Source organism: Alexandromys fortis, unplaced genomic scaffold (assembly GCF_014885135.2).
Source record: "Alexandromys fortis isolate MF-2015 unplaced genomic scaffold, M_Fortis_MF-2015_v1.1 scaffold_44, whole genome shotgun sequence".
NCBI classification, from domain to species: Eukaryota; Metazoa; Chordata; class Mammalia; order Rodentia; family Cricetidae; genus Alexandromys; species Alexandromys fortis.
The window spans coordinates 68,716-80,227 of record NW_026067921.1 but is presented as its reverse complement, the minus strand read 5'-3'; the positions used below and the strand labels follow the sequence as shown (position 1 = coordinate 80,227).

The window sequence follows — 11,512 nt, the reverse complement described above, 5'->3', positions numbered from 1 at the left end:
TTGAACAAGTTTAATAACAAAACCAGACTCACGAAACCAAGGTTCCAGCGGAGTAGCCAGCGGAGACAGGAGAGGAAGGGAAGGGGCGCGCAGCCTCTCCCCGCCCAATATATCAGTAAGCATACGCCCGAGGGCAGCCCGCCCCCAAGGGGAGGGCTTATCCCTACAAAATGTCTAACCTCTGTGCCTTCTTAAACAGTTTAAATATATTTCTCCCTTTACTCCCCCACTGTCCTCCTCTGTGAGATTTCTGAGTTGTATACTTGCCTGAACTTGGGACATTCCCTCATAACTTGAACAGATTATCTTTGGATTTTAACTTGAGTACATTTTAAATTTCTTTTATTAATGAGTTTAAGAACCCCCCAAATAGAATCCAATAGCCAAAGCATTACAGCTCTGAGCTATCAATGCTAATGCAGAGGAACAATAGGGAATTCTGAGTTGGAGGTGTCTCCGTAATGAAGACATTTGTGCAGATTTCCACAGCTTTTTTTACCATAGTCTCAGTCTCTCTATGAAAGGTGATGTCAGATATTCAGGGTCCAATGTGGCAGAAGATGAAGAGAAGATCTGTGGAAAATGACATATTATTCATTACTCCTTTTACTACTTATGTGTTGTATCTTAGTGCTGCAATATCCCTGGTACTGCTCTTCTCCTGTCCTGAGTGGATGAGATGCCCATGTCACAAAAGTGTCATCCAAGCCCAGTCTCTGAGTTGTATGGTCCTTTTGTGTCTATTCCTTATGATCACGGAGAGAACAAAGCAGAAACAGTTCTTAGTACAGGTATCTGGAACTTCTGAAAATTGATTCATAATGTAGATTACTGTTTCCCATGGACCTTTCCTTCTGCTTCCTATGGTGACCTCCAACAGGAGCAGTGAGACCAATACCCCACATCCTACCTTAGGGCCAATGTCATTCACATCCTTTAGGCCTCTTTGGACACCTTTATTGACCCTGAGTAAATCCTTGCTGTAGGAGCTTGGGATGTCTCAAAGGGTTCTAAGAGTCTCCTGAGAATCCTCATCAACATGTCATCAGCACAGATCCTAAATTCGTTTGACAAATACCTTGGCCTTCCTACTGATCCTGCCTCTTCTATGTTAGTTCATAAACTGATATTACCCTGGTGCTTTGAATAAAAAATATTCTTGCAGACTGCTGGGAGGAGAAGATGAGCAGTAGTGAGGGTGGCCACACCAGCCTGCTGAGAGGAAATGCTTAAACAGCAATGCTACAGGCCAAATAAGACCAGACCACAGGGAGGAGAAGTGTGAGCAGCAACTAGATGAGCCAGGCTAGGCTGCTGGGAGGAGAAATATAAGCAGCAGTGCAACAGGCCAGTCCAGGCCAGATGTAACATATAAAAGCAGACATATGAGAATTACACCTAACTGCTCAATAGAAACAATAAAAGCCAGAAGGTCTGAGTCAGGCTTATGCAGACACTAAGAGATCATGGGTGCCAGTCCAGACTACAATATCCAGCAAAGCTTTAAACAACATAGATGGAGAAAACAAGATATTCCATCACAAAATCAGATTAAGCAATATCATCCACAAATTCAGCCCTACAGAAAGTACTAAATGGTAAACTTCAATCCAAGGAAGTTAGCTAAACCCACAAAACACAGGCACTAGATAACCTCACATCAGCAAATTCCAAAGAAGAGAAACACAGACGACCACCACCAACAACAACAAAAATAAAAATAACAGAAACTAACAATCCCTGGTCATTGATATTTCTTAATTTTAATGGACTCAATTAACTATAAAAGGATACATACTACCAGATTAGATAAAAAAAAAAACCAGAATCCATCCTTCTGCTGTATATAAGAAACATGCATCAACTACAAAGAAAGACATTACCTCAGAGTAAAGCATTGGGAAAAGATCTTCCGAACAAATGGACCTAAAAAAGAAGCTGTCCTAATATCTAACAAAATAGACTTCAAACTAAAACTAGTCAAATGAGATGAAGAAGGTCTTTTCATATACAACACAGGAAAAATCCATCAATATAAAGTTTCAATTCTGAACAATTATACCCCAAATACAAGGGCACCCTTATTTTTAAAAGGAACATTACTAATGCTTAAATCACACATCTAACTTCACACACTAATAATGGGAGACTTCAATATACCACTCTTACCACTGGACAGGTCTGCCAGATAGAAATTTGACAGAGAAATAAAGGATCTAACTTATGTCATAACTCAAATGATTTAACAGACATCTGTAGAACATTTCACCAAAACATAAAAGAATATACCTTCTTCTCAGCACCTCATGGATCTTTCTCTAAAATTGACCACATTCTCAGTAAAAAAGCAAATCTCAACATATACAAAAAAGAAAAAAGAAATAACCTACTGTGTCTTATTGGGCCATCATAGCTTAAAATTGGAATTCAACAAAAATACTAATTGCAGAAGGCACACAAACTCATGGAAACTTAACATTCAACTGAATCACCACTGGATCAATAAAGAAATAAAGAAAGAAATTAAAGACTCTCTAAAATTCAATGAAAATGATCATACAATATATCCAAACTTATGTGACACAGTGAAAGCAGTGCAAGAGGAGAATTCATAGCAATAAATGTCTACATAAAGAAGCTGGAAAAATCCCACATTAGTGAATTAACAGAACACCTGAAAGCCCTAGAACAAAAAGATGCAAACTCACCCAGAACTACTAGATGACAGGAAATAATCAAACCGAGAGCTAAAATCAACAAAATAGAAACAACAAAAACAATATAAAGAATCAATGAGACAAAGAGTTGGGTCTTCAAAAAATTAACATAATAGACAAAGCTTTATCCAAACTAATGAAAAGGCAGATAGAGAATACCCAAATTAACAAAATCAGAAATTAAAGGGGGAACATAACAGCAGACATGGAGGAAATCCAGAGAATCATCAGGTCATACTTCAAAAACCTGTACTCCACAAAATTGGAAAACTTGAAGGAAATGGAAACTTTTTGGATAAATATCACATACCAAAATTAAATCAAGACTAGTTAAGCAAACTAAATAGACTTATAACCACTAAGGAAATAGAATCAGTTATCAAAAGTCTCCCAAACAAAAAAAAGCTCAGGACCAGATGAGTTCAGCAAAAAATTCTACCAGATTTTCAAAGAACTGATACCAACATGTTATAGAATTTAGCTGGTAAAGTAAGCTATGAGTCTCATAACTCCCATAACTTTTAATGGTATGCTCTTTCTTGTTGTGCCTTGTCAATAGTCCATTTGCAGGACAACTTTTAAAGCTTAGACTGGCAACAATTGTTCCTTTGGCTTCAGGACATTTCCATAAACACTCTACAAGTTCATTTAATAAATGTCTTCAATATTTTGCTTAAAACCGGTAATGAAACCTCAATATTAGAAACAGCTTAACCTATTATATCAATAGTTACTGCAGGTGTCTCCAATGATTGTTGGCCATTACTTAAGTAGGGCTTTCAAGAATACACCTTGGCAGCTTCACTCTTCTTCAAGGGTGAGCTTCATTAGAGCTCAGCCCTCATCTTCCCTTGCAGTTATTTCCTCTTTTAAGATGACTCAAAGCCCCATTTATTATAACTTTAATGAGAACAATTCTCTGCTAGTACTACTCTTTGTTGCCATGACTCTGACAAGCACTGCCACTTTAGACTCTTCTTTTTTTTAGCATATAGACTGATGTTATTTCAGATGACACATTATCCTCAGCCTAGTAGGTAATATAGGGTGTACAAAAATCAAAGAAGCTAAACTGTACAAACAGATGAGCTTTTCCAGGATGCAATGTGTTCTGATGTTTGCTGACTCCTTCTAAGCATGAATATAGGTCTATCCCAAGAACTCAAAAGTTTATTCTCTAATCCAGTGGTTCTCAGTTTGTGGGGTATGGCCCCTTTTGGGGTCACATATCAATTATCCTGCACATCAGATATTTGAATTACAATTCATAACAGTAGAAAAATTACAAATTATGAAGTAGCAACAAAAATAGTTTCATGATTGGGGTCACCACAACATAAGAAAATGTATTAAGGGGTCACAGCATTAGGAAGGGTGAGAACCCCTGCTCTTACCATGTTTACCATCTAAGTCTCCACATTCTAAGAACATCTTAAAACCAAAGCCACTCACACCTGCAAACTGCTAAAACCTGCAAGCATTCTTTTCAAATAAGAAAACTTCTGAGAGGCAAAGATAAACCTCGTTTACAAAATTACTAGAAACTGTAAGCTTATTTTATTCTTCACAGTCTATGAAAGTGCGTGCTACCTTAAAATGAATGTTTTTACTAGAATAACCGTGGGGCTGCAGTTTCCTTCATTTATTGATTCACAGAAGAAATAATTGCTGAAAAGCTATTGTGTGGTCACTAGGAAGAGCATAGTCTTGGCTCCCAAGGATCTTTCAAATGAATAACCAAGTACAAAATTACAAATCTAAACAAGGAGTATGAATAAGAATAAGAGGTTCCTCTGGGAATTCAAAACATAGATCTCCTATAAGAAGAGAGTAGAGCTAAGAATAGGCTAGAGAAGGTATGGGGAGGTAAAGCAGGGTGCAGACTGACTGAGGGATATACTGGCATAGTTTGATGGGAGATGAAAGTTCTGTAGAATGTGAACAGTTAATGGAATCCATTGTATATTTCTAGGTAGCTGGAGGGGAGCATATTGAATGTTCTTACTACAAATAATTTATACATATTTAGTGATGGGTGTACTAATTGTTCTGATTTGATCATTTCAAAGTGTATATGCATAACACCATATTATGCTACATAAATATATACTTGTATAGAATGCAAATAGAAATAAAAAGTATCCACAAAAAAAGAACTGACACCAATACTCAAATTTTCCAAACAATAGAAACAGAAGGAACATTGCAAAACTCTTTTTACAAGGTGACAGTTATCCTGATACCCAAACCACACAAAGACATAACTAAGAAAAAATTACAGACCAATCTCCCTCATGAACATTGTTGCAAAAATACTCAATAAAATACTGGCAAATCGAATATGAGAACACATCAGAAAAATTATCCACCATGACCAAGTAGGCTTCAACCTAGAGATGCAGGGATGGTTCAACAAATGAAGATCCCTCAATATAACTCACCATATAAACAACTTGAGAGACAGGCAGATCTCTGTGAGTTTAAGGCCAGCCTGGTCTACAGAGTGAGTGCTAGGACAAGCTCCAAAGGTACAGAGAAACCCTGTCTCAATAAATAAATAAATAAATAAATAAATAAATAAACAAACAAGCAAAATGAAAAAAAAAACTATATGATCATCTCATTTGATGTTGAAAAAGCCTTGGACAAAATTCAACACCCCGTTATGATAAAGGTCTTGGAAAGAGCTAGGATACAAGGAATATACCTGAACATAATAAAGGCAACATAAAAAAAATTAACAGCTAACTTCAAACTGAATGGAGAGAAACTCAAAGTGATCCTACTGAAACCAGGAGCAAGACAAGGCCATCTACTCTCTCCATATCTCCTCAATATAGTACTTGAAGTTCTAGCTAGAACAATAAGGCAAAAGTGGAGATAAAGGGAACTCAAATTAAAAACAAAGTCAAACTTTCACTCTTTGCTGATGATATGATAGTACACATAAGTGACCCCAAAAATACAACCAAGGAACTCCTATAATTGATAAACAACTTTAGTAGTATATCAGGATATAAGATTAACTTAATAAAAATCAATAGCCCTCCTATACACAGATGATAAGATGTCTGAGAAAGAAATTAGAGAAATAACACCTTTTACAAAAGCCACAAATGACATAAAGTATCTTGGGGTAACTGTAACAAAACAAGTGAAAGACCTGTATGAAAAAAACTTTAAATCTTTTTTGTAGAAGACATCAAAAAATGGAAAAATTTCCCAAGCTCTTGTATAGGTAGAGTTAACATAAATAAACTGGCAATCTTACCAAAAGCAGTCTACAGATTCAATGAAATGCCCATCAAATCCCATAAAATTCTACACAGACCTCAAAAACAATATTCTACTTCATATGGAAAAACAAAACACCCAGAATAGCCAAAAACAATTTGGTATAATAAAGAAACTTCTGGAGGAATCAACCATCCTTGACTTCAAACTTTAGTATAGAGCTACAGTAATAAAAACAGCTTGATATTGACATAAAAACAGATAGGAGGACCAATGGAATTGAATTGAAGGCCCGGATATCAATCTACACATGTATAAACACCTGATTTTTTGACAAAGAAGCTAAAATTATAAAATGAAAAAAAAGAAAGCATCTTCAGCAAATGATACTGGCATGACTGGATAGCGACATGTGGAATGAAAGTAGACCCATATTTATCTCCATGCACAAAACTCAAGTCCAAATGGATCAAAAAACTCAATGATAAACCAACCACACTGAACCTCACAGAAGAAAAAGTGGGAAGTAACCTGAAACACATAGACACAGGAGACCACTTCCTAAATATAACTCCAGTAGCACAGATACTGAGAGAAATAATTAATTAATGTGACCTCTTGAAACTGAGAAGCTTCTGTACTGCAAAGGACATGGTCAATAAGAAAAAATGGCAGCCTACAGAATGGAAAAGGATCTTTTCCAACCTCACATCTGATGGAGGATTGATCTCCAAAATAAACAAAGAACTCAAGAACTAGATGTTAAAGGAACAAAAAAAATCCAATTAAAAAATTAGACTACATACCTAAATAGAGAACTCTTAACAGAGGAATCTCAAAAAGCCAAAAGCCACTTAAGGAAATGCTCAATATCCTTAGCCATAAGAGAAATGCACATCAAAACAACTCTGATATACCATCTTATACCTGTCAGAATGGCCAAGATCCAAAATGACTGATAAAAACTTGTGCTGGAGAGGATGTGGAGTAAGGGCAATACTCCCTCATTGCTGGTGGAAGTGCAAGCTTGTACAATTGCTTTGGAAATCAGTATGGCAATCTCTCAGAAAATTAGGAATTGTTCTATTTCAAGACCCAGAAATACTACTCTTAGGCATATACCCAAAGGATGCTCAATCATACTACAAGGACATTTTCTTAACCATGTTCATCGCATGATTTGTAATATTATTTGTAATAGCCAGACCTGGAAACAATCTTGATGCTTCTCAACTGAAGAATGGATAAGGAAAATGTGGTACATTTACACAATGGAGTAGTACTCAGTAGTTAAAAAAATGGCATCTTGAAATTTTCAGACAAATGGATAGAATTATAAAAAAACATACTGAGTGAGATAACCCAGACACAGAAAGACAAATATAATATGTACTCACTCATAAGTGGCTTTTAGATATAAAACAAAGAATAACCAGCCTACATTCTACAACCTCAGTGAACCTAGACAACAAAGAAAACTCTGAGAGAAATATATGAATCTGCCTAGAATGGAGAAAAAGACAAGATTTCCTAAGTCAACTGGGAGCATGGGTAGGGGCAGAGGGTGAGAGTGAAAGGGGAGAAAGGAGAAAGGAAGGGGAGTGGGGAATATATATATATATATATATATATATATATATGTGTGTGTGTGTGTGTGTCTGTGTGTGTGTGTGTGTGTATCAATTAAAAGCAATAAAATATAAAAATATTTCAAAGTCAAGTGCCTATGAGCCTGAGATAGATAGTAAAGGAACATGTAGGAAAAATGGTAGAATGATACAAATTAAAAGAGTTCATGTAAAAAAATCTATTGGAATATGATCTAGTGGTGTAGGAGGGTCTTCTTCTTATGTGTTTCTTTCATTGGTTAAATGAAAAGACCACTTTGGCTTTTTGATAGGACAGCAGCTTAGATAGGCAGAGTAGACAAAACAGAATGCTGGGAGAAAGAGGGCAGAGGCAGAGAGCTGCCTGCTATGAAGCTGCCAGGTCAGACATGCTGAATCTTTCCCAGTAAGCCACAAGCTCGTGGTGACATACAGAGTATTAGAACTGGGTTGAATCAAGATGTGAGAGTTAGCCAGTAAGAGGCTAGAACTAATGGGCCAGGCAGTGTTTAAATGAATACAATTTGTGTGTTGTTATTTTGGGGTATAAGCTAGCCAGGGAGCTGGGTGGTGGGAAGTAGCCCACCGCTCCTTTTACTACAGAGTGGTAACGAACTCCATGTAAAGCCTGAGAGGGTTTGAAAAGAAATTCTAAACACACACACACACACACACACACACACACACACACACAGAGTTTAACACAGCTTTTTGCTGATTGCTAGAGTGTGCTGCAGAGAGATTTCCTAACTCAGCAACCGTACCAAAAAAAAAAAAAATCCACGCAGTTTTAAAACACGGCTTCCTGGTCCCTGCCTGAGCCCTGGCGCTGGTGCAAACTCTGGCTATGGTGTATTTGTGGGCCTGGGTGTTTGTGTGTCTGTTCAGGATTGGGAGGAAAGTAGCTGAGACCATGCCCGTGGCTCAGCTCTTCCTGCCTAGGCAGACGACAAAATCAGGGTTGGGCAGGCGGGAGAGCATGGTGGATTCCTGCTACCATAGAGAGAGATGTTTCCAGGCTGCGCAGTGCTCTGTGTGACAGATTTGGCTGTAACTCAGAAAGAAAGAGTTTATGTGCTACACACTCAGTCTCAGAGTTAAAGTGCTGAGTGTGGCTCCTACCTGGTGGCCTCAGAGCTAGCAGAAATGGTATGTCCACCATTTTGAAATTGGAGAGATGTGGAGCCAACATCCAGAACAGCCCGCCACTCTATGGCTCAGAGGCACAACTGACTCAGAGGTACAAGTGGCTCTGCCATGTTGGACTCGGTGGGACAAGCCCACAGTACCTGTTTTTGACCAAGGAATGTCACAGATTAGATTCTTAAGCATTTAGCAATTTAAAAGTGCAAAACAAAAATGTTCCTGGACATTAAGAATTACAGACAATGCAATAGGACAGATTCAGACATAAAAGACCTCTAAATGGGTCATAGTGTTAGACATACATAGGCTTGAAAGAGAGAAGAAAAAGAACATAGAGAATAAAAGTAATGCCTTAAAAAAGAGGTAAAGTCTTTAAAGGGACAGAGTACAGATAGTTATAGATTAAAAGAAATAAAGAAAAATAAGCCATGTAAAGATGGAGAATAAACAGAGAGTCTGGATTATGTATATTGTGTTTCCTTTGATTTTTTTGACTGTGAAGGAGCTAAGTACAGAGAGATATTTCATTGTATGGGCTGCTAGGCTAAACCACGATGAAAATTATTATTAAAGTATTATGACTTCAGAATTTGGGTCTAATGATATGATGCTTTAGAAAAGAGGTTCTTCTTTTGTTTTCACAGAAGATGAGACCCTGTGGATTCCTTCTAGACCAATATGGTATTGTAGACTGTGAACACCTTCAAAAAATTACTTCACTCAACTGCCAGCTGAGATGAACCTAGCACACAGGTTATACCATGAAAGACCTAAATAACAGTGACTCCATACAGCACGAAGCAGTTTGGAGAGAAAAAATAATGCTCATATTCCCAAATATTGTTTATAAATGTTCTTTTACATTTAAAGGGGGATATGATATAGATATAAATAATTTACATTGGTATAAAGTTTGCTTTGTTGATATAAATTTAAGGTCAATCTTGTTATATGCATATTTCTAATCTTGATTAAGGTATTGTGATTGAGTAGTTCATTTAAAAATGTAATATATAATTAGAAAATATAGGTTGTTAATGGATAATCATCTATAATAGTCAAGTCTGTCGTCATGTTAGATTTTCTAGATGTGCGTAGATATCTTTCAAAGACTACAGAATATGGCATTTAATGTTTTAATAACTTAGGGCTTTTCATGACAATGAGACATGTCTGCACCTGGCAACACCAATCTATTTCAAGAGGAAGATGGGCATCGAAGAGGCTCCTTATGGAGTTGGTTAGCCATTTGGGCAAGAAACTGCTCTTGCCTGGACTGTTGCATAAACTGGACACAAAGAACCTGCAGGGAGATGACTGCTAAACTTGCCTAAAGGTGAGATGATCTTTCGGGGTTCCTGATCATGAAAGAGTCTGCAAAGACATTCTGCAGGATACAAAAGAAAGTGACTGAACTGTCTTTGAAATGTCCTGCTTCATGGAAGAGTCTGCAGGATACTACGGGCCTGAAGGCCAAAGATGGATGCCTCAATGGTACAAAAGAACTTTGTGTGACTGTCCAAGCAGTGAGATGTCTCTGTCATTTCTAGAGTTTTGGAAATTGCTCACTTCTTGTTTACTTAGGTAATATTATATCTTTCTGGAGTCTTTGATGGAGTTGAAGAATAAATAGATGGTTATAATTTTCCATTGTTATGATAAAAGGTAAAATAAATCTAAATATTGTAATTGTAATTTTTGTTTGCTAACTTTTGTTATATGTAATTTTACTATGTTTTAGTGAAATCCTTTCTTTTAACAGAAAAAGGAGAAATGGTGTAGGAGGGTCTTCTTCATTGGTTAAATAAAAAGATTGCCTTGGTCTTTTGATAGGACAACAGCTTAGGCGGAGTAGACAGAACAGAATGCTGGGAGAAAAGAGGCAGAGGCAGAGGCAGAGAGCCATCTGCCATGAAGCTGCCAGGTCAGACATGCTGAATCTTTCCCAATAAGCCACGAGCTCGTGGTGACATACAGAGTATTAGAAATGGGTTGAATCAAGATGTGAGAGTTAGCCAGTAAGAGGCTAGAACTAATGGGCCAGGCAGTGTTTAAATTAATACAGTTTGTGTGTTGCTATTTTGGGGTATAAGCTAGCCAGGGAGCCTGGCGGCGGGAAGCGGCCCACCGCTCCTTTTACTATAATCTAGCACACAGGGAAAGCTTAAAATGTGCTATTAGTAAGTATGTTATTAAAATTTTCTACCCCCCCCCCAAAAAAAGTACTGTCTATATTCTAGGATATCTTAATACTTCTTTTCCAGTCGGTGTTACTTTTTGGTGAGGTTTAGGTAGTACAGCCCTTTCAGAGAAAGTATGTCAAGAAGGTGAGCTTTGATATTAAAAAGACTTGTCATGCTATCCACCAAGGATGTGAGCTCTTAGCTCCCTGATCTGCCTTCCAAGCTTCTCAGACTTGATGGACTCATATGCTGCTGGAACAGTAAGACCATATTACCCCCTTTTTTCTATATATTATTTTCATCGTGCTATGTTGTCACGTCAACAGATAGTAACTAATACCCACTCCATCCCTCCTAACTTACACTTAGGCCTTCTGCTTCTTGTGTATGTAGATGGCAGAGGCACCAATTTCCAGTAGCAGCTTTGTTCCAAGGAGCATTGCTATAAGGATTTCAGCAGTATCTGATGTCTTCAGTTCTGGAAATCAAGTGGTAGGAGTAACAGAGAGGGCACAATGAGTTTATCATCAGAGACCTTTACCTGAGCCATTTGTGCACTTCCAAGCCCATCAAAATTCTGAGGATTTTGTATCTTTGCCTTATCCCAGCTTCAATACTTCAAAGA

At 37.5% G+C, this 11,512-nt stretch overlaps 1 protein-coding gene across 1 annotated transcript in view; it reads right to left on the bottom strand.

The window, feature by feature from the left end:
• Positions 1–174: 174 nt before the first annotated feature.
• Positions 175–11,512, bottom strand: part of LOC126501120 (signal-regulatory protein beta-1-like) — a 31,018-nt gene continuing 19,680 nt past the window's right edge. The window contains exons 5-6 of the mRNA XM_050141619.1: positions 11,251–11,365; positions 175–573 (exon numbers count right to left, since the gene is read on the bottom strand). Of these exons, the coding sequence (XP_049997576.1) occupies positions 11,253–11,365 (113 nt within the window). The 3' untranslated portion in view covers positions 175–573; positions 11,251–11,252. The remainder of the gene's footprint in view (positions 574–11,250; positions 11,366–11,512) is intronic.